The following is a 25034-nucleotide window of genomic DNA, read 5'->3' as shown; positions in this document are numbered from 1 at the left end:
CACTGTGGTGACAAGTATATGGTAGTACAGTACAGTAGTGCATTGCTGTATTTTGTTGCTCTGTGTCAGTTCTATTATCCTGAACAGTGCTCACTATCTGTGCTCATTATTATAATTGCTGCATTGTGGTGACCAGTATATGGTAGTACAGTACAGTAGTCCAGTGCTGTTCTCGCTGCCCAGTGCCAGTTCTATTATCCTGAACAGAGCTCAGTATCTGTGCTCATTATTATCATTTCTTCATTGTGGTGACCACTGACCAGTATATAGTAGTACAGTACAGTAGTCCAGTGCTGTTCTTGCTGCCCAGTGTCAGTGCTATTATCCTGAACAGTGCTCAGTGTCTGTGCTCATTATTATCATTGCTGCATTTTGGTGACCACTGACCAGTATATAGTAGTACAGTACAGTAGTCCAGTGCTGTTCTCGCTGCCCAGTGTCAGTTCTATTATCCTGAACAGTGCTCAGTATCTGTGCTCATTATTATCATTGCTGCATTGTGGTGACCACTGACCAGTATATAGTAGTACAGTGCAGTAGTCCAGTGCTGTTCTCGCTGCCCAGTGTCAGTTCTATTATCCTGAACAGTGCTCAGTATCTGTGCTCATTATTATCATTGCTGCATTGTGGTGACCACTGACCAGTATATAGTAGTACAGTACAGTAGTCCAGTGCTGTTGTCGCTGCCCAGTGTCAGTTCTATTATCCTGAACAGTGCTCATTATTATCGATGCTGCATTGTGGTGACCAGTATATGGTAGTACAGTTCAGTAGTCCATTGCTGTATTTTGCTGCTCTGTAAGTTCTATTATCCTGAACAGTGCTCAAAATATGTGCTCATTATTATCATTTCTGCATTGTGGTGACCACTGACCAGTATATAGTAGTACAGTACAGTATTCCAGTGCTGTTCTCGCTGCCCAGTGTCAGTTCTATTATCCTGAACAGTGCTCAGTATCTGTGCTCATTATTATCATTGCTGCATTGTGGTGACCACTAAACAGTATATAGTAGTACAGTAAAGTAGTATAGTGCTGTTCTTGCTGCCCAGTGTCAGTTCTATTATCCTGAACAGTGCTCCATATCTGTGCTCATTATTATCATTGCTGCATTGTGGTGACAAGTATATGGTAGTACAGTACAGTAGTCCATTGCTGTATTTTGCTGCTCCATGTCAGTTCTATTATCCTGAACAGTGCTCAATATCTGTGCTCATTATTATCATTGCTGCATTGTGGTGACCAGTAAATGGTAGTACAGTACAGTAGCCCATTGCTGTATCTTGCTGCTCCATGTCACTTCTAGTATCCTGAACAGTGCTCAGTATCACTGGTCAGTGTCATGTCAGAACAAAATGTTTTCGAGGTTGTGGAGGTGTCTTCCTCAGAGGAGTCTGTACCAGGTACTCAGGATTGCCTTGAGTGGTTTCATCCCATTAGGATGGAGACAGAATGGCTGGATAGCCTAGGAAATAAGATTCCTCAGAGTTCATTAGGGCATACTCTATTAAGTTGCTGGAAAAAAGCTACGAAGAATGCTCTATATATGGATCAGTCCATTTCATCTAGGACCCCCTCAGCTCCTGATACACAGGTCTTGCAGGCCAACGCGGACATCAATGCCGACACAGGGATTGACACAGAAGTTAGAGGGGGGCACTATGATAGATTGGAATATAAAATTCAGCAATTTATCAATGCCATTAGGGATGTGTTAGAAATACCTATACAAATAGAGGAAAATTCTTGTATGCTAACTGCAAAATCATTAGTGACATTCCCGGTTTCGGAAGAGTTGAATACCCTATTTGAAAGATCCTGGTTAAACCCAGAAGAGGTTTTTCACATCCCCAATAAAGTACTTAAGACATATCCCTTTCCTGTGGAGGATAGAAGGAAATGGGAGATTCCTCCCATAATGGACATTTCGGTGTCCAGGCCATCAGGGGTAATTACATTACCTTTACCAGGCTCGGCCTCGTTAACGGAGCCGACTGACCGCAAGATAGAGACAACTCTAAAATCCATTTACACGCAGGGGCGTAAGTCTGCACTAGATGCCCGGAGGCGAGATAGGCGAAGGTGCCCCCCCCCCCACTTTCACCACCCCAGCATCCAGGGTCGGATTGCCGCAGTGTCACATGGGCCTGGGGCAGACAGTGATAAAGGGCCTATTGTGACATACGGAGGAGCTACGGACATTGTTTTGTGATTGTGTACTGATTATTGAGGTATAAAACCTACAGCTGTTAAACACACATATATTCACACATACAGGGGGAATTCAATTCTAAAGTGACAGGAGATCGCTGGACGATATTCAATTGTCCCCTGTTATCACGCCGAGCACGCCCATATCAGTCAGGCTTAGCCATTTGGATAGTTGCCAACAGGTGTGGGTGTGGGGACCCGTGATGACAATTGAATTCCCCCCACAGTATGCACACATAACCACATATACCCACTCAGCCACGTATACACACACATATTTACACACATAGCCACATATTAACTCACACACACACAATCACATATACACACAGCAACATATAAACAAACATAACACACACAAAGCCATTGCCCCGTCTCAGCACTCTCCCCACCTTCAGTCCCTCTACTCACCAGTTACTCAGTCTCCCTTTCTCTGCCGATGTCAGCGTGCGGGAGCCGGGGAGCGAGGGAGCGAGGGAGTCAGGGGTGTCGGTACACTACCGGAACCAAAGCACCACTTTCCCTTCAGCGTGCAGGAGCCATGGGGACGGACACACTCCCAGAAAGCCCCGCCTACCCTTCCCTGCTGCTGTCAGCTTGCGGGAGCCGTGCAGCCACGGGGGCGGGCACACTGCCGGAAAGCACCACTTCCCCTTTAGTGATGGAGTTAGCATGCGGGAGCCAGGCAGTCAGGGTGGTGGGCCTTCTCTGATGATGTCAGTGTGCGGGAGTCGGGCAGCCAGGGTGTCTGGGGGCGGACACACTGTCGACAAACCCCACCTCCCCTTTCTCAACTAATTTGGCTGCAAGTGTCTGGACTCTGATGGAAGTGCACCAGAGACAATGGAGGAAGTGCCCCCTACGCTGCTGGAGCCCGGCGGCAGCTGACTCCATTGACTCCGGTACTTCCGCCACTGTTTACACGCCTACTGGAGCCGCCCTTTGGCCCACTATTGCATGCATTTGGGTAGCTAGGGCTATGTTAAAATGGTCAGACAATTTAATAGAAGACCTTGATACAATCCATAGGGATGATGTTGTCTTGATTCTAGGTCACATAAAGGATTCGGCTAAATTCATGGTGAAAGCCATGAGGGACATTGGGCTGATGAATTCTAGAGCATCCTCCATGGCAGTAGCGGCTCGCAGGGGTCTCTGGATCTGCCAATGGAATGACGCCAAATCCAAGAGGTACCTCCCCTTCGCAGGTGAGACACCGCTTGGGGACACTCTGAATACAAATCCTTCCGCAGCACCACCTGTCAGAAGACGTAACTCTGCTTCTCCGATGCAGTCCCCTTGGGCTGCCAGATCGAGAAAATTTGGGAGGGCCTACTTCTGCACGAGGCTAGGCCGTAGAAAGAGCAGAAAGTCTGCACCCTCTACAGGTGCACGGGTTCAGAGGTTGGATTCTACTCCTTTAGCGTCCTCAGCATGATGCGGAAGGACTCCCATGTGGGGGTCCACTGCGGGGGGGGGATCTCATCTACATCCCTACAGGGGAGCCTTAGTGATTATTATTATATCCCGGGTAATAAAAATTATTACCCAGGGTTAGAAACTGGATACAGGAGTTTCCCCCTGGCTGTTTGTTTAATCAGCCCTGCCAATTGTTAGGACAGTGGGTTTGTCCCTGTCGTATAAAAAAAAAGTTTTTTTTAAAGTGCCATCATGTCTGACACTTCCGTATATGTCCAGTGGTACTGCCATTTGATATAATTCCCGACATTACTGCCATTTAATTCCAGTGATTTTGTCATTTTCTTCCAGTGATTTGGACCAATAATACCATTGATTAGAACAAATAATTCCTGTGATAATGGCTTTTAATTCCAGTTATTTTGTCATTTTCTTCCAGTGATTTGTACCAATAATACCATTGATTAGAACGAATAATTCCTGTGATACTGGCTTTTAATTCTAGTGATTTTGTCATTGTCTTCCAGTGATTTGGACCAATAAATAAGACCATTGATTAGAACGAATAATTCCTGTGATAATGGCTTTTAATTCTAGTGATTTTGTCATTTTCTTCCAGTGATTTGGACCAATAATACCATTGATTAGAACGAATAATTCCTGTGATAATGGCTTTTAATTCCAGTGATTTTGTCATTTTCTTCCAGTGATTTGGACCAATAATACCATTGATTGGAACGAATAATTCCTGTGATACTGGCTTTTAATTCTAGTGATTTTGTCATTGTCTTCCAGTGATTTGGACCAATAAATAATACCATTGATTAGAATGAATAATTCCTGTGATATTGAGGTGTTTGTGATGCTTAGCTTAGCCATCCATCGACCGCCATCCAGCGACCTTGGTGCACCTCTTTTTTTCTTTGCATCATGTGCTGTTTGGGGACTATTTTTTTAAGTGCCATCCTGTCTGACACTGCAGTGCCACTCCTAGATGGGCCAGGTGTTTGTGCCGCCCACTTGGGTCGCTTAGCTTAGTCATCCAGCGACCTTGGTGCAAATTTTAGCACTAAAAACAATATTGTGAGGTGTTCAGAATAGACTGGAAATGAGTGGAAATTATGGTTATTGAGGTTAATAAGACTATAGGATCAAAATTACCCCCAAATTCTATGATTTAAGCTTTTTTTGAGGTTTTTTTTTTTTTAAACACCCGAATCCAAAACGCACCCGAATCCGACAAAAAATCTTAAGGGAGGTTTTGCCAAAATGTTTCCAAATCCAAAACACGACCGCGGAACCGAATCCAACACCAAAACACAAAACCCGAAAAATGTCCGGTGCACATCTCTACAGTATACTGTAACAAGCTACCTTCCACCAGACAAGACGCTGACACAGTTGTATGAAATGCAGTCCATTTTCTTCCACAGCATAGTAAACAGATTTTTACACAGCAAGTTCAATGGGTACAGTAACTTAATTAGGCACCAGTTCACAAACAGCATGAACACAATCTCATGCTTCCTGTCTCTAACCCACTGGCCCGCCCTCTATCGCCTAGCCACTTGTTGGCATCAGGAGCCCTGAGCTCTTGCCCTAACGAGCTTTATAAATGTGTGGCACAGGTGTGCCTGATTGCTGGGAGCGCTTGCTCCAATACCTGGACAGGACCTGCATGGATGGGATCTCATGTATGAAATTGCAGGGTATTTCTGTGTATCAACAGCAATACAATACTATAATTTTCAACTGCCAGATGATCTTTGACACAACAAGAGACAACCTGCTGTGTCCCAACACCTCCCTGGGCTTCCTCTTGGTCCAGACCTAAACCCAGGTCGCCTTAGCCCGGGGCACCCAAACTGTTGTGCCCTGTCCTGCAAACAACCAGGGTGGCATCCAGACTGGACTGCCACAACACATATATATATATATATGAAGCCATTATAACAGCATATGTGGTCAACGTTTCAGATGCATTTATTAAGCATCTTTCGTCAGGATACAACAGACAATTACATTTTCTTACCTTATATAGCACCAGTGCAAACCAAACAGGGCCATGACTTCCCCCAGCACTTCCGGGTATGGGCAGCGGTGGGGGCATGGCCTGTTACCAAGTGAACCATCACCAACATAATAACAACATTGGGAGCAGTGTAAACGTAAATGCATCTGAAATGTTGACCACATACAGTATGCTGTTGTAACGGCTTTGCTTTATTGAAAACAAATGAGGAGTGCCGTCTGTTTACTTTGCCTAAATAATGTCCCTCTGGATTGTGGGAGGGCACCCAGGTATCCCCAATGATTATGTGGAGTGCCGGCCAAATATTATTTTTTTATTTTACATGTATATATATATATATATATATATATATGTATAAGAACACATATCCATCCCTCAGCAGCGACGTTGGGGTATGAACAGAGCCAGCACACTGCTCTTAGCTCAATAGCATATTTTACTCCATAGTGCAAACAAAGTACATAAGACAAAGTTTAACATATACTCATCGCAGTGCAGCAGATACATAGCATGGGTGGCATCCCAAACAGCCATTTTCAGTATCAAACCTTCTTCAGGGGAATAACCAGTTAAAGTGCCATAATGCCTACAAGTATAAAGTTCCTGCGTGCAGTGCAAATATTGCTAATCAAGAAGGGCCCTATTTATACCCTACTAACCATACTTACCAGCCACACCTGTGATCACAGCACAGCTGTGTGATTGCTAAAGCATATCTGGCTGTACAGATAACCTATGACCCATTACAAAATTATTGAAATACAGGAGTTTATTGATGCTTCATAGCATCAACCTAAACCCTCATGTTTTCTAATAATCTTATTTTGAGGATTTCCATCTGTGGAAGCAGGTGTAATAATGACACAGCAAAGTAGATTAACTCACCTATACATGTTTAAAGGAATCCATAACACATAACCTGATTGTGGTACTTAAGAACTATAATTAAGAACCCTTGCTTTATAGAATCCTTGCTTTATTCAGCATGCATATAAAGTCATATTTATCAACCTATGCTACATGATGGATGGTAGGCTTTAAAATCCAGAAGTAGCAATGAATTTGCAATGACTTTCACCTCCAAGGCTCACTACAATCTACCATTTGTGAAAAGGTTAACGTAAAGCAAAGCAAAAAGTAAAAGCAAAAAATAAACAACAAATGTCTCCAAATTTACTAGACCCTAAAGTATCTACCCTGTGCCAGCCATGTCCCATTATTGCATGAAATCATGACATCCCATAGAGGGGGAGGGCCATTATCACAGTGGGAAGTGTCACTGCCTGGAGCATCTTTAGGATGCTCTGAGCGGCTGTACAGACTGCAGAATGCATACCTGAGGCTTCCAGAGGGTGCGGCACTGCAGCAGCTATACAGGATGTAGGTTGCTGTTCTAGGAACCCTGCTAACGAGAAGAAACACTATGGGGCAGTGCCTCTCCCCTAACTCTGTGTAATGTCATTGCTTGTACCCCTCTAGTGATGGCCCTGGTTTCTACTGACCTTGTTTCACAGTACAAATCTTAATTCATTCAGCTCATGTAATATATTAAGGGACACATTTATGACATTTTGTGGGAAATCCTTGCAATCTTTAGACATCATTGATCAGGTGATCAAGCTCCTAGAGCGAAACGTACGTCACTTCCGGTCCCGGTGTCCGAACTTCCGGTCGCTTGGACCGCGGACATCGGCCCCACAGCTCCAAGTTCAGCACACCCTCTCCCTGGCTGGAAACTTCTACCTACAACTGCGGGACACTTCAGGCCTCACACTGCCCACCAATGCATGCAGGCATTAAGGTTTGAGCCACATACAGTGAGGCACTCTCTTTTCAACTTCCACCAGGGGGGACTCCTATACAGGCACAGCCTAACTATTCCTCCACTGTGTCCAAACAATTCAGGGGCACAGTGGGAGGTAGCATTTATCCTTTATGTAGATCTATTAACTGTATTAGCTGTGAATACCAGAGGTGCCCAGCTCAAGGGTGTCTGTTCTCCCCTTTCTTTCCAATTTTTTTTCATTTTTCTTTATATTATGATTCTCAGTGCAACAAACACTATTTGCTTATTTGGAAAAACGGCCTCCCCCTATGCAATCTGAATGCCTAGTATTAATATTATGTGATATCTGGCCATAGGAACATTCAGCATTTGTATAACATTGCTGGTTTTTTTGCTTATTATACATATCCAGCTCAGGGGATCAATCCCTGTTGAATTATCATATTTATATGATTGGTCTTTTTTTCTTTTTCTTATTCAGTATCACAATCATTAGAAAAATATGATTGTTTAATATCCAGTCACAGGAACATTCAGTATATGCTTTAAGAGAATATATGTTTTGCTCTTTGCACAAATGTGATATAAATAAGAGTTTCATATGGGGGCAACAAACACCCATTAGAATACGGTGTGGTTTTTCATTGCACAGAATCATTTATATTTCATTCAGGGGTTTACTCCCTGTCAGACTATCATATCCATAAAATCTGCCTGGAATAACCGCACACTGGAATTGATTGCACATGCTGGAGATTTACTCACCTACGGTCAAACCGCACTGAGTATGCCCAATCTCGTCTGATCTTGGAAGCCATACACTGCAGGGCCTGGTCAGTACCCGGTTGGGAGACCACCAGGGAATACTAGGTACCGTAGGTATTTTACTCTCACATCATTTGAGTCTTTCCAGTTCTCTGTGCAGTCCCAGACATTGAATTTTCACTAATATTTAATTCTGATATTCTGACATGGGATAGCTGAACCCAATGGAGCAGGTTTACTCCCACAGAGATTTTTTCAATCCAAAATTGGAGTTATTTTTGGATCACTAAGGGAGTAAACATATTTTCGCCTTTCTAACTTTTATCGCCCAAAATTTGTAGCAATTATCTATATTCGCTTTCTCCCTTTTATCAAGTATATCTCAATAAAAGTTAAGTATTAATATACTCATATTTTCATAATTCATCACTTTCTTATATTTTGTCTAAGTGTGCCCTGGAAAAGGCATATAGCTGCTTTTGTCTTTTGCTCTTTCTTAAGACCACATTTTCCATATAGTTTACTGAACTATTTTCCGGGAGCACCACCAACCCATTGCTGAATTTATTTGTTTGTGTAGTAAGCATAATGTTGGTTTAACTAATTACTAAATTAATATAAACATTACTAATACCGTATTCTGTGCAGATTTACCAATTTCTTAGTAATAATTACTGACAAAGCAAAGTAGATTAACTCACCTATACATGTTTAAAGGAATCCATAACACATAACCTGATTGTGGTACTTAAGAACTATAATTAAGAACCCTTGCTTTATAGAATCCTTGCTTTATTCAGCATGCATATAAAGTCATATTTATCAACCTATGCTACATGATGGATGGTAGGCTTTAAAATCCAGAAGTAGCAATTAATTTGCAATGACTTTCACCTCCAAGGCTCACTACAGTCTACCATTTGTGAAAAGGTTAACGTAAAGCAAAGCAAAAAGTAAAAGCAAAAAATAAACAACAAATGTCTCCAAATTTACTAGACCCTAAAGTATCTACCCTGTGCCAGCCATGTCCCATTATTGCATGAAATCATGACATCCCATAGAGGGGGAGGGCCATCAGCACAGTGGGAAGTGTCACTGCCTGGAGCATCTTTAGGATGCTCTGAGCGGCTGTACAGACTGCAGAATGCATACCTGAGGCTTCCAGAGGGTGCGGCACTGCAGCAGCTATACAGGCTGTAGGTTGCTGTTCTAGGAACCCTGCTAACGAGAAGAAACACTATGGGGCAGTGCCTCTCCCCTAACTCTGTGTAATGTCATTGCTTGTACCCCTCTAGTGATGGCCCTGGTTTCTACTGACCTTGTTTCACAGTACAAATCTTAATTCATTCAGCTCATGTAATATATTAAGGGACACATTTATGACATTTTGTGGGAAATCCTTGCAATCTTTAGACATCATTGATCAGGTGATCAAGCTCCCAGAGCGAAACGTACGTCACTTCCGGTCCCGGTGTCCGAACTTCCGGTCGCTTGGACCGCGGACATCGGCCCCACAGCTCCAAGTTCAGCACACCCTCTCCCTGGCTGGAAACTTCTACCTACAACTGCGGGACACTTCAGGCCTCACACTGCCCACCAATGCATGCAGGCATTAAGGTTTGAGCCGCATACAGTGAGGCACTCTCTTTTCAACTTCCACCAGGGGGGACTCCTATACAGGCACAGCCTAACTATTCCTCCACTGTGTCCAAACAATTCAGGGGCACAGTGGGAGGTAGCATTTATCCTTTATGTAGATCTATTAACTGTATTAGCTGTGAATACCAGAGGTGCCCAGCTCAAGGGTGTCTGTTCTCCCCTTTCTTTCCAATTTTTTTCATTTTTCTTTATATTATGATTCTCAGTGCAACAAACACTATTTGCTTATTTGGAAAAACGGCCTCCCCCTATGCAATCTGAATGCCTAGTATTAATATTATGTGATATCTGGCCATAGGAACATTCAGCATTTGTATAACATTGCTGGTTTTTTTGCTTATTATACATATCCAGCTCAGGGGATCAATCCCTGTTGAATTATCATATTTATATGATTGGTCTTTTTTTCTTTTTCTTATTCAGTATCACAATCATTAGAAAAATATGATTGTTTAATATCCAGTCACAGGAACATTCAGTATATGCTTTAAGAGAATATATTTTTTGCTCTTTGCACAAATGTGATATAAATAAGAGTTTCATATGGGGGCAACAAACACCCATTAGAATACGGTGTGGTTTTTCATTGCACAGAATCATTTATATTTCATTCAGGGGTTTACTCCCTGTCAGACTATCATATCCATAAAATCTGCCTGGAATAACCGCACACTGGAATTGATTGCACATGCTGGAGATTTACTCACCTACGGTCAAACCGCACTGAGTATGCCCAATCTCGTCTGATCTTGGAAGCCATACACTGCAGGGCCTGGTCAGTACCCGGTTGGGAGACCACCAGGGAATACTAGGTACCGTAGGTATTTTACTCTCACATCATTTGAGTCTTTCCAGTTATCTGTGCAGTCCCAGACATTGAATTTTCACTAATATTTAATTCTGATATTCTGACATGGGATAGCTGAACCCAATGGAGCAGGTTTACTCCCACAGAGATTTTTTCAATCCAAAATTGGAGTTATTTTTGGATCACTAAGGGAGTAAACATATTTTCGCCTTTCTAACTTTTATCGCCCAAAATTTGTAGCAATTATCTATATTCGCTTTCTCCCTTTTATCAAGTATATCTCAATAAAAGTTAAGTATTAATATACTCATATTTTCATAATTCATCACTTTCTTATATTTTGTCTAAGTGTGCCCTGGAAAAGGCATATAGCTGCTTTTGTCTTTTGCTCTTTCTTAAGACCACATTTTCCATATAGTTTACTGAACTATTTTCCGGGAGCACCACCAACCCATTGCTGAATTTATTTGTTTGTGTAGTAAGCATAATGTTGGTTTAACTAATTACTAAATTAATATAAACATTACTAATACCGTATTCTGTGCAGATTTACCAATTTCTTAGTAATAATTACTGACAAAGCAAAGTAGATTAACTCACCTATACATGTTTAAAGGAATCCATAACACATAACCTGATTGTGGTACTTAAGAACTATAATTAAGAACCCTTGCTTTATAGAATCCTTGCTTTATTCAGCATGCATATAAAGTCATATTTATCAACCTATGCTACATGATGGATGGTAGGCTTTAAAATCCAGAAGTAGCAATGAATTTGCAATGACTTTCACCTCCAAGGCTCACTACAGTCTACCATTTGTGAAAAGATTAACGTAAAACAAAGCAAAAAGTAAAAGCAAAAAATAAACAACAAATGTCTCCAAATTTACTAGACCCTAAAGTATCTACCCTGTGCCAGCCATGTCCCATTATTGCATGAAATCATGACATCCCATAGAGGGGGAGTGCCATTAGCACAGTGGGAAGTGTCACTGCCTGGAGCATCTTTAGGATGCTCTGAGCGGCTGTACAGAGTGCAGAATGCATACCTGAGGCTTCCAGAGGGTGAGGCACTGCAGCAGCTATACAGGCTGTAGGTTGCTGTTCTAGGAAGCCTGCTAACGAGAAGAAACACTATGGGGCAGTGCCTCTCCCCTAACTCTGTGTAATGTCATTGCTTGTACCCCTCTAGTGATGGCCCTGGTTTCTACTGACCTTGTTTCACAGTACAAATCTTAATTCAATCAGCTCATGTAATATATTAAGGGACACATTTATGACATTTTGTGGGAAATCCTTGCAATCTTTAGACATCTCTAGGATGTATGAAGTAGGTAACGCAGCAGATATCATAGATATGTGCTGCAGTTCCTCCATTTCTGATTGCATAAGTATCTGCCATAAGTTTCTAGGAGGGCTGCTAAATTGTTAATCTCACCAAGCACTGGAATGTAAAGCATTACAGAACTTGGCCACAGTAGCTAATGCCATTTTGAGATGGCGTTAGCCCATAGTATCCTATGGGCTATTTTACAGCATTTTTCATCAGCCCTTACTGAAGCGTGAACAGCCTGATGGCCGTGTCTGCTTATTAAGCTCAATGAATCCATACATGGAAACAAGTAAGAGCTGCAGCTATTAATTAGTATTCAACTCTGTACCAAGTTGGGCTCTTACAGTATATAAAACAGAAGATTGCTAAATTCAAGCAAAATATAAATTTTTACTTTGCATATTTAATCAAAACTAGCTGTTCTACCAGTTCTTCGCACTGGAGTTTCTGATTTTCACGGTTGTAAATTTAAATAAGTGTTAAAATTTGGTAAATCTATAGAGATTTGAGTCATCTTAATGTAAGTAAATATTAATCTGTGGTTCTTGTCATTACCCGAGTTGCACCCGTAGCAGAAATGGTAAAAAGTGGCAGGACCATTTTTGTATTTTATGAAATTCTACCCACAATCCAAATTTTGATCTGATTGTCTGTTTGAACGTTATCTTTCACCCAGGGCTGTTTCTAGCCAATTTGGCTCCCAGTGCGAGATTTAAAAATGCGCCCCCCCATGACATAAAAAAATGTGCCCCCCCCACATAAAAAAAAACTTGCGAGGGGGCGTGGTCTTGTCTCATCTAAATTGGTGTGGCCTCGTCTGAAAAGACTACCTCACAATCCAGTTTTTGACCCTGCTCCAACAGATCACGACCACCACAGGATTAAAAAAATTCTACCATATTAAGCCCCACACAGTAATGCCCCCTGCACCATATTATGCCACACACCGCAATGCCCTTGATACATTAAATCCCCACAATACGTCAGGCAAGAGTCCCCATTTCACACATTACGGCAGCTGTCCCCATTTTACACATTGAGAGAGAGAGAGAGAATACTTACAGAGGCGATTACCGCTCTTCGGCCCGCCTCACCAGTCGCTCCTCGCGCCGGCCTTTCCCTCTTCCTAACTTGGATCCCCCTCTGTACTCCGCTCGGGGGGGGGTTTCGCAGAGTGACGGGGTTGCGTCGTGACGTAACAACGCAACCGCGTCATTCCATGAAACTCCGCCCCCCGAGCGGGTTACTAGGGGAGAAATAGGAGGGGGAAGCAGGGCGTCACAGTTAGTGCCGCGGCGGGCGCCCAGTGCGGTTGCACTGCTCGCCTGCCCCAAGAAACGGCCCTGCTTTCACCCAACGCAAGCCACACATCGGTAATGACGTCATTATATCAACTACCTTTTCATCCCCTTAGGGGAGGTTTATTAAAATTCAAATTACATAGTTTTCCTATTTCCCACCTGAAGAATACCTAATGTTAAATTTCAGCTTCCTAACATATCGGGACTTAAGAGAATTAGTGATGAGTCAGTGAGTGAGTGAGTGAGTGAGTGAGTGAGTGAGTAAGAGATATGGCAAAAAGTGACAGGACCATTTTTGTAGTTTATTAAATTCTACACACTGGATGTGCAATCCAAATTTTGATCTAATTGTTTGGGCATTATCGTTCATGTAACGCAAGCCCCGCATTGGTAATGACATCATTATATGAACACTGTTTTCATCCCCTTAGGGGAGGTTTTAACATTTCCCATATGAAGAATACCTGTGTTAAATTTCAGCTTCCTAACATATCGGGAAGCAAGAGAATTAGTTATGAGTTAGTTAGTCAGTCAGTCAGTCAGTGATGGAGGACGTTCGTATTTATATACAGTATATACGTATATAGATCTTCTTATCACAACTTCATAAAATTACTGATTGTGATAAACAGGCCCCTATATCTTCAGTGTACCTCTCAGTCCTCTATTAATTTCCTGTAGTGCATTAGAAAACTATAAAAAAAAAATGGTGTACTTTAAACCCCCATCGGTGTCTAGCTTATCAATCTTGGGTTTGTGTATTCGAAGTTGTTTTTTTTATATCTTCACAATATTGTTAATAAGCCCTATATAGGTTATCTTCCAAAAATGAACAAACGTTTATTGTAGACCCTGCTTAAATCAATTAGACTATACATTTCTGCTACACAAATGCAAACTGATATGTTTTGTAATACACTTCTTATGGTATTCAATTGTCTAAAACATCCAAAACTAAATTTTCAATAAGTGGTACATAAATGTTCTGTAAAATATTACTAAACTAGTAGTGGTGTGATTTGTAATGTTCCAACCTTATCGTTGGGTCAGATCACATTGATGGTAAATATATTAATCTACTGTGATTTACTGTATATAATATGAACAAAAACAGAAATACAGGATTTTTAGATTATTACAAGGGCGGAAAGTTTATAGATCTTTTCATACTTGACAGAATACTCATTGATTTTCTATGAAATTTAGGACAGATATTTTAATCTATGAAATAAGTATCCTAAATGTACACAGTTTACTGATGTATATTTGACATATATTGGGGTAGCTAAGTATTTTAATGTGCTTGCAAGAAATGATTCCATTGCAGTGGCAAACACAGGATTTCTAGAGAGGGGGGGGGGGGGGGGTTTCCAAATGCAATCCACAATATCCAGCTCTGCAGAACATTGGAACAAGTGCAGGAGTCTGGGGGAGTGGCAGAAGAACCTAGTAATGACCCTGGACATAACGTAAACATTGGTCTTTTTATACACTGGATACTGTATGGAATACGGTATTAATATTTAACACTATAGATGGTCTAGGGCAGTGATGGGGAACCTTTGGCACTCCAGCTGTTGTTGAACTACATACCCCAGCATGTCCTGCTTCAGTTTTGTGATTTACCCATGCTAAAACTGCAGCAGGGCATGCTGGAATGTATAGTTCAACAACAACAGGAGTGCCAAAGGATCCCCATTACTGGTCTAGGGCAGTGGTTCTCAAACTCGGTCCTCAGGACCCCACACAGTGCATGTTTTGCAGGTAACCCAGCAGGTGCACAGGTGTATTAATTACTCACTGACACATTTTAAAAGGTTCACAGGTGGAGCTTATTATGTCACTTGTGATTCTGTGAGGAGACCTGCAAAACATGCACCGTGTGGGGTCCTGAGGACCGAGTTTGAGAACCTGTGGTCTAGGGTATAGGCTGTTATCAAACATATTTAAATAATATAAATAAGATAAGTGGTCAGGAAAAGATTAAACAATAAATACACAAACATAATAGAACCAGCACTGCATTTTTAAGCACACATTCTCTCACCACATGGTAAGGCTTCGGTCTCTTCTTTCTGGTAGCTACTCTCTGGTCCAGTGCACTGACTGGGGACTCAGATCCACACACACAGCAAATTTGGTAGAAGAAGCTGCTACCACTGGGCATGTGCAGCAGCTCTGCTCTGTCCCTTACATTGCATGATGTGGCGGCAGCTCTAGTAATGTTACTATATACCATTGCTGTTGTCATTCTTGTCTTTAAGCAACTCGCCAAGAGGAGGGGGGTTTCTGGGCATTTGCCAATGCATTGTATAGCATGACATTCATACAAATTCTACCTGGTTAAGGAAGCACGAGTCAGCAAACTTATTTGTCTATTTCATTCTGAAACAAAAATATGCTGTAATTACTATTTGTCAGCATGGTTAATCATTCTCTCATTAGTAGTCTGTTCATTCTGACAATTTTATTGCTCTTCAGATACAACTTTCCACTGTTATCCATCCATAACTCAGTTTTAAGATTTCCTTGTCATACACCTTTTTATGTGTTGTGTATAGGTTTCGTTTGACTGGTCAGAAAATAATCTAGTTTTTGCATGAAGTGCGTTATCTTTATATGCAAGGGAGACTATGAATCCTAACTGTTGTTATCATAGGCAACTTCACGCTTTAATCATTTACAACATAACTGCAGTAAGTAATTCAGATTTATGCTTTTTTTCTATAAAAATCAGTAACAAATAAAATAAAATGTCATACTACTCAGAATGTACAGTAGTCGTTGATTTTGAAGTTAATATAGCAATTGGTAACTTTGTTTACAATATAGATATTCATAAACATTTCTATCAAAACTGCTTTTTGTTTCTGATACAAGTACTGTAGTATAAATAACTAAAATGTAGGGAAATTAGGTTAAAAAAATAGAAAATTAGGTTTTGTTAGTTTAAGTGCTTTAAAAGCACAGGCTGTGAAGAGATATGACACAGTGGTTTAAAATTACAGGATTATACTGCTTGTGTACACAGTAGGCAGTGCATATAACTATTTATACTAAAATGCAATGTCCATTCAAGAATAAATGGCTAGCACTGAGCTTCTTAAGGACTCCAAGGATAATATTCCTTTTATAAGTTTTTGGCACAAATTCCTTTAGAATCAAAAAAAGCACATACTAGCAATATTATGGCGATAATCTTTTAAATAGAGCCACATGTTGTGTAAATAAAATATGTGACATTCAATTTCAGTGTTTCCAGCAAACTAAATAAAGAAAAGAGGACAAAAGAATGAACGAAATTGCCAAATACAGCAATTTTGCAACAGTTTTTGCAAATTACAGCAGCAGTAGCTACATATCATAGATTATTCTATTGACATTATTTAAAATTTTCATCTTAAAACTTTTAGTGGCATAACTATATTTTATCATTTATGTGATGACAATTAAAGGGGTAATTCAGATCTGATTGTTGCTATTAGTTTCCGCACAGCAGGCGATCAGATACTAACTGCGTATGCACCGCAATGTGCACAAGCACAACAACAAAGGGCATCACCGGTCAGCGACGGTATGGTGTGAAAAATCCAATCGCACGTGATTTTGCAATTTGATTGATAGGAGGAGGCCGTTTGTGGGTGATAACTGAGTGTTTATTGTGAGTGTCCGTAAAAACGAAGGTGTGCCCAAGCGTTTTCAGGGAGGGTGTCTGACATCAGCTCCGGCCACGATCAGCCTGTTTTGATTGCACTGTAGGAGTAAGTCCTGGGCTGTGCAGAGACTGCACACACTGGATTTTTGCAGCTCGGTGTACACATGGGATCGCACACTTGCATGGCGAATTTACACTCCCTCTGGAGTCAGCGATTATCTGAATGCAGAACAGCAAAGTTAGCAGCCCAGTGATCAGGTCTGAATCACTCCCAAAATATGTATCACATTGTATCACAACAGAACAATTGCCCCAGTGAATAGAGCTACAACTGCTGCTGTTAGTGAGTTAGTATTGACAAGATGAAGTCTAAAAATTCAGAGAACCAAATTCTCACTACACTCTGGTGGCACTAGAGGGTCACAGAAGAGCCTGCCTACAGCTTCTGGTCAGTTGGAGGGTGTATGGATCAGGGACGTGCGGTGAGCTAAATGGCTCAGGAAGCACTGTCTAGCACCAGAGCCAGATTTACGTGCAATATATGAGACAAATGATGCATGTGGGCATTATACACAGGAGCAGAGGTATAAACACCTGGAAATTTGGAGTTTTGATCAGAGATGTGCAGAAAAGGTTGGCAGGTATGGCACTGCCACACATGCCATAGACTTTTTACTCCAGAGTTTTGGCTATAAAAATGATTAGAATAATGCAATGAAGATATTTCTAACATATTCTTTGTATTTTTCATATACTTTATACAGTCAAAACTCTGGCACAAAGGTAAGTATAACAGGAAAGGCTCTGCCTCACCTGCCTCACCCCACTCACGTCACTGGTATGGATCCCTTGGCTGTTTTATGGTCTGTTTTCTGAACTCTTTGGTGTGATTTGTATTTTAGGACATAATTTACATGTGTTTTTAATTTGGTATGACTCTGGCATATACTGTGTCTTTTTACTAAATTGAGAAACATATTATTATAGTAATGAAGCACCAATATTTTCAAACATTTAAGACATCTCCTCTCACTAACCAGCTGTCAACACATTTATTCCTATGCAGTAGACAGCACAAAAATAAAACAACAATGACAAAAGTAAGTAAATAACATACTGAGTAGGGATGCCAATCCCAGGCCTTTTTTTCAATCCTAGGTATCGGAATTGAAAAAATTTCATTCCCGGGATACCTGGGATTGGGTTTAAGATGCACCCACCCCTGCCCAGCCCACCAAATACTCAACATCGTGGGTGGGAACTGGGCTTGCGGGCGGTGATGTGTGGTCCAGGTGGTGTGGGTGGCTGGCTTCAGATTCACCATTGTGGGTGGCAGAGCTCATGGGTGGCATGGTGCGGGCGGCGAGGTGTGGACCGGGCGGGGCAAGCGCTGGCTTCACACTGTGCAGCGTGACCTCTGACATCATGTCACCCTGCACAGTATACACTAAAGGGGCGTGGGGGAGCTTGAGGAGGGATCCAGACCGTGTCTGAGCGTCCTGAGGATGCTCAACGATGCCTGGCATGAAAAAAAACAATGGGCAGGTAAATCCCGCAATCCCCGGGATTGGAGCTTCCAATCCCAGGATTGAATCCCGGCCATTTTTTGGCCCAAATCCCGGGATTCTGACGATCCCAGGATTGGCCTCCCTAATACTGAGAGCATGCGATCAAACACTGAGAAATAAAGTGTCAACTTTTCAATGGCATTTTTCAACATACGGAAATAAATACATTTGTTTTCATTGAGTTATATAAAGTGATGATTTCAATAAATCCACGGTATGATTGATTGCCAAATGAATCCTTCTGGGGCTTCCTCCTTTGGTGACTGTTTCCAACCTCAATTGAAAAGAGTGGGACTTTCTATTTGGAGGAGGGTACAAAGATCAAAAGTTTATTTGAACTGCACTGTGTAAAAAAACTCACCTCAGGCTTTCAGTAATAAATATGAGCAAATTAAGTGTAGATGGCAGATTTACACAGAAAATGGCAATAGTAAATGGATGCTACAAAACTAATTCAAAGAAGTTAAACTCCTAATAAAGTAATAATTTCTGTAGTAAATATATTCATCAAATAGAAGTAATTGTGTAGATGATATGATATCTCAGAATGCTATGTCATTAACATGTACTTTAATTTTGAATGATTTGCAGTCTAATGTAGGAAACCTTCAAAATGTTATAAGAAATATGTACTAGAGATAGTAATCAATTAAAAAAACAGTTGTTTGCCTATAACTATTGACTAATTGTGAAATGGTTATTATTATGATTTGTATGAATATTCAACAGTCTAAATAGATTATTTTCTCTTGCCATGTGTATTTAATTACACTTTTTACTGTCATGGGAATGCCTTGCATCTAATTTTGTTTTGCTTTCCATAGTTAAGCCCACCATTATCGATGTGGACATTTACGTTAACAGCATTGGACCAGTCTCTTCAATAAATATGGTAAGATAATATTTTCTCAGATTACATAATCAATAATGTTTTGAAGTACAGTATGCAATCTTATTTTACAGATTGTAACTGAAACAGAACTGTAGACTTTTAATATTTTCTGCATTGTGGTGTTTCTGATTTCCAAAATGTTCATTGCTGTCGCAATAATGTTCATTGCTGGTAAATAAAAATCTGAATTAAATGTACTGTATGGTCAGCTGATTCTTATGTTGATACTTGTATTAAATTTTACAGTACTGTAACACGGTTAGTCTTAATATCTGTATGCCTGTTGCTGACAAGTTGTCCATAGCTTAAGCATGATTAGGGTGGGTGACAGCATCCATATTGCATAGAATTAGTAATGAAAATTAAAAGTGGTTAATTAAAATGTAATTGAATGGGTGTAGAAAGAAATACAGTTAAAAGGTATCATAACTAATAATATGTTGTCCTTTAGGTACTTCTACAGTAGGTCAGGGCCGTAACTAGGTATGTGCCAGCGGTGCCTTGCCCACAGCGCATATGCAGTGTGGGCACACCATCTGGCAGCAGCACCCACACGGCCGACCTCCCACCACCCACCGCTCCTGAAGCTGACAGATTAGCCCGCCTGTAACCTTAATTTGAATGTCTTGGTCTGCCTCACATACCAGCCTGCTCCGTCACTCACTTGCCGGGCTTCACCACAATCTCCACCTGCTACTGTCACTCCGAGTCAGTTCGCTCCCCCTGGGGCTGTCTTGAGTGGGGACTCATAGTACTGTTGAGAAGAGGAGATTCTTCCTCCTTTCCCCGTCATCACCGCCGATGCAGCCTCCTCCGGCTGTCACCGGGATTCTGCAGTGATGTTGAGACCGCACAGCACACTCTCTGGAGGTCTCTGGAGACTAACAGGGCTACTCCAGACAGCGGTAATTACTTTCTTCACTGTGACGGGGTTTGTTAATCCAGATGGAAGCCCAACCACACCTCTCTGACAGCGCAGCCTTAACGCTCCTTGTTGTCCCCTCAGAGAGTTCACTTAACGGTCCCACAAGTCTTCCTTTATACCCACGGTACCCCCCAGTCAATCTTCCCGCTTTCCCAGTGCTCTCCCAGTTCCTTTCCCCTTCCCTTATGACACCCTCCTTTTTCAAGGACATAAAGGGATCCGTTAGCTGAGCGGACTAAACCAATTCCCCTCTGTGAGGGTAAATATGTGCTTAAATTAAGTCCGTCTGTGAAAGATGCTTATACAGTATATCGCATGATTTTTAATATTCTAACTTTTTTTTACATTAAATACATCAGTAAACAGTGATAACATTGACACGGACACTGTATATACTGTATATGAATTTTAAATTATCAACCTAGCTTATACTAGTGATAATAATAAATAAATTATATTGGTAGGACTCATTAACACAATGGGGTGTTACATGTGTAGCAGGCAGATGTCAAGCAGCGCCATGACTTTACGCTGCACTGCACAGTCAGTACACTGGACAGGAGGATCTCACCGCCAAGGTCTGGTATTATTTTGTGACTACGCCCCATCCCCATGAAGCAATGCCCCTATATATTTTTGTCATGCTCCGATAGCGAGCACTGGCCCCATTTTAAATGTGGAGGGGGAGGGGGTGCCGATGCTGTTTCTTGCACACAGCGCTAAACTGTCTAGTTACGGCACTGCAGTAGGTATATGCTTACTTGACGTATTCTAGATTTATTTGTGTTAGATGACCACCTTTTGCAACCACTACTGTTGATACTTGCTGTCGATTGCTGATTGTAATGTACCTTATCAGAGAGCAGCTATCCTGATGTATATAATAATGGAGTGTGGTGTGAGCTTGGAGTTTTAACAAATAAACATCATGGTAAGGTGGGGATCCACCTTATAAAACAAATTTCACACATTTCCTTGTGTACCAGTCCTAAACCTATATCCCTGTCTCCCTGGATGTGCTATGGACAGAATAATCAAATGGCCACCAACTGAATGCATGGGGCCACCCTTGTCCTAGAAGAAAGGTGCTAGGTTCCCCATCACTATGCTAGTGGCTATCCAGGGATTTAAGTGAGGCCTCAGCATTGTACTGGTGCTGTAGTTCTGCAACTCTGGCCCACATTGTATTACCTCTATCAGAAATGGAAAGACCACCCTTCCCCCAAACAAATTATCAGGGGGAATTTTACTGATGTCTTTGCCAAAACCAAACCTGGTATGGCAGGAACACCCAAGATATGAGAAAAAAAGGACAATTAAACTAAACTCTGCCCTACATCGCTACAGATGGGACCAACAATAGCCTACCCCTACCCCTACAAAGGCAGCAGAACAGAGGACGCCTAGTGATATTTTTAAGGAGCTTTGTTTTATTTACATCCTATTTCTCACGTCTGCAAAGATTGCCCGAGATAGCTGGTATTGCCAAATCTCATGGGAAATAATGGTGCTCAATAATGGTAAAATGAAATGTGCCATCAATAGACCCTATCTCTGGTTCTGTGCAGCTTAAGCAATCTATAGATGATTTACATTAAAGTAGAAAACCTGTTTTGTAATAATTGAAAATATGTGACTATGTAATAAACAAACTGGGTATAATACTCTACTATAGTGCTGATCCACTGTATCACAGTTACTGTAGTGTGAGATCCAATTTAAGCCAAGGTACACCATTTCTTATTTAGTAAAAAACTTTTATTCATAATTTAGGTGATTTTGTTTTGATGTACTGTACTTATGGCAGATGAGAGTGTTGTTGTGTTTGTCTGGGTCTTTAACAAAACAATAATTATCTTCTGTAGCAGCGACATTAATTCTCAGCAAGATAAGTATCTGCTTAGTATTTCAGACTTGAACTTGCCAGTTTCAACATCTTCATTAAGCATTGAACCTATTGACTAAGAATATTTTGTATGCAGTAAAAGTCTACAGAACAATACAATAAGAGACAAGCCATGCTAACCTTACTGTATTTTATCTCTGAGGGACTTAATCATCAGTTGATATTTTACCAAGCAACATTTTAATTAAGAATTAAAGTAGTAATGAGTTACTAAGTTTATTTTCCTATATATATATATATATATATATATATATATATATATATAGGAAATAGAGAATACAAGCACCCAAATGTGTCAGAAATTATATATAAAGGTGAAACCAGGTATATGAGATGACAAATTGAACCGGATCACTTATCTGGTCTAAGTAGACAATGATCTGTCAACCATCATTTGGAGTTAAGTACATGAAAATAAAGAAACAGCAAAACATAGTGTGTACCATTCATAAACATTTCATATAACACTGTTTGAATTCAAATGGCATTTTTAGGGAACTAGCATATTCCCACGTATAATCACTTATCAGCCTGAGCAGTGAATACTTTTAAAAAACATAAATTTAATAAAATTACATAGGAATGGCTGAATAACACACGTACAAGAATTAAAAAGTATATAGAGCTTATCTGTCCATATAGGAGATATCTCCAAAGCGTACCAACACGTTTCGTTCGTCAGTGTCTGGACTTCATCCAAGCTTAGTACCACAAATTGCACCTAAGCGCCGGTTTCTCTGCTTCTATACATATATAGTCATTCAGAGTGAGGACAGCATTGAGGACACAAGCTTCAGTATTGCAGCTATCAAAAAATAAAGGCTGTTTATACAAAGTCTGAACTGTCCTGTACGTTAGCTACAAGAATTTTGGAAATATCCTATACTGGTTTTTATCAATTATAGGATTTCAATACTGTGATTAAGATATATGGGTTTTGTCCCATTTTTATTTCTACAATTAGGACTTCATTCTTACATATAAAAACACCCCTGAGGAAGTCTGTATAGACGAAACGCGTTGGTAGATAAACATTGTGGGTTGGACAGGCTGTCATAGGAGCTCCTCCCCAGCTGGGGTAGACAGAAAGTTCCATTAAGACCTTATCCCATGAATGTTAAGATCGATGTAAGAATTATATATCATTTTAAAAGAAAAATATTTTATTAAATTTCATGGAAATCTTAAATTTATGAGTGATGTTGTTATCTGGGTGAATCTGGAGAGAGGGTATTTTGCAGAATCATCTAACTTAAAATCTCGAATTGAAGGACTATCCTAGAAAATTAAAGAGACAATAACACATGTTTGAGCGCTCTCCTTACAACCATCTACACTGTTTAACCACCGGTTCTCGACTGGCAGGAGGACTTATTTGGAGATTAGCAGCCGATCTTTCCCAAGTACTATTGGGTCCAAGGCGGATCACCTATAGCGCATTTTGGTTATATTTTTCTGTTATTTATATATATTTATATATATATATAGTAAACTTGCTGTTTGTATCATAATTAACAGTAGGATTGACCAAAACTGAATTTCTTTGCAAGGAAAAATAAAATAGTGACTTGTCAAGCTTACTAATTAGGCAGCAGGGTTTAATTAGGGCTCAGATAGTCTTTAATCTCATTTTGATTTTTCTGCTTAAAAAGAAGTTCAGAATATTTTAGTCAGATGAAAGCAAAAGTAAGGCAATACCTGTCTCAAGCAACATTATTGTAACTTGGTTATTTTTTGTATAGACCCTCTTCATGATTCCCCATCCAGCTCCTCTCCCTCCCCTCTTATAAACATCATATCTAGCATATAGGCATATGTGATAGTTTAAACTATTGAGAACAGCATGCAGAAATAAAAAATGAAAGCAAGCAGTAGAGTGAAATAATACACAAAGTGGGATCTGAGGTTCAGAAAAGGAAACAACATAACAATTCATTATGGGAAAGCTGTATCAAACCTTCTAAAGAGGACAAGTGGAGGTGTTACCCATAGCAAATGATCAACTCCTAGCTACCATTCATCAAGCACATTATATGACTTGATAGCTAGAAGCTGATTGGTCTCTATGGGCAACTTCTCCAACTGCTCTCTTCAGAAGGTTTGCTACACCTCTAACTACAGTATGTAATTTTAACACAAACTGTTCTTTAAATGGAGTGACAAGAAATAGCTGGGATTCACTACAGAACTCTGACTGCAGTACCAAAGCTCCAAATTTAAGTCAAACCTGACACAAAGATCATATAAATCCACTAAAAGCTTAGCTGACACCTTCTCCCAGCAATGTGCAGCAACATAACTCTCTTAACCAGTGGCAGATCTGTCGGAGACAACGAAGTCAGTTGCCGCGGGGCTCCAGCCATAAAGGGGGCACCCCCTCAGTTGTCCTCTATTGCGGTAATAGAGATGACTTGGGAGTCACCGAGTGCAGCACCCATCAGCATCAGCACGTTCGCTCCTTCTCCTGTCACCTGGTGTAAGTGCTCTCTGTGCTCTGGTTGGATGTCACATGACTTCCGACTGCAACACAGAGCCTGACTGAGGAGCCGTCCACAGTGTGTGTGGGCGTGCAGGGAAGATGATGCAGCTGTTACTGTGCAGGTGGGCAGGAGTGCAGCAGGCGACGTGCAGCAGGAGTCAGAAATGTTGTAGCCCAAAAAAGTATAGGGGGTGTGGGTTGTATATTAATGTTTTAACATTCTGTGGTTGTGTGTGTATATATGACATTACAGAGGCGGAACTACCGCCAGTGCAACCAGTGCGTTGCACTGGG

The 25034-nt window shown here is 40.9% G+C and overlaps 1 protein-coding gene and 2 pseudogenes across 1 annotated transcript in view; all 3 read left to right on the top strand.

Annotated features, from left to right (window-relative positions):
• The window catches only part of GABRG3 (gamma-aminobutyric acid type A receptor subunit gamma3), an 832639-nt gene that overhangs the window by 155842 nt on the left and 651763 nt on the right, over nt 1–25034 (top strand). The window contains exon 3 of the mRNA XM_063953303.1: nt 19363–19430. Within this exon, the coding sequence (XP_063809373.1) occupies nt 19363–19430 (68 nt within the window). The remainder of the gene's footprint in view (nt 1–19362; nt 19431–25034) is intronic.
• On the top strand, nt 8211–8329 carry LOC135051727 (5S ribosomal RNA; annotated as a pseudogene).
• Nucleotides 10577–10695, top strand: LOC135051726 (5S ribosomal RNA; annotated as a pseudogene).

The sequence above is a fragment of the Pseudophryne corroboree genome, chromosome 2 (genome assembly GCF_028390025.1).
Source record: "Pseudophryne corroboree isolate aPseCor3 chromosome 2, aPseCor3.hap2, whole genome shotgun sequence".
In the NCBI taxonomy this organism is placed as follows: domain Eukaryota; kingdom Metazoa; phylum Chordata; class Amphibia; order Anura; family Myobatrachidae; genus Pseudophryne; species Pseudophryne corroboree.
The sequence above is the reverse complement of the archived record's forward strand: the minus strand, read 5'-3'. Positions and strand labels throughout refer to the sequence as shown.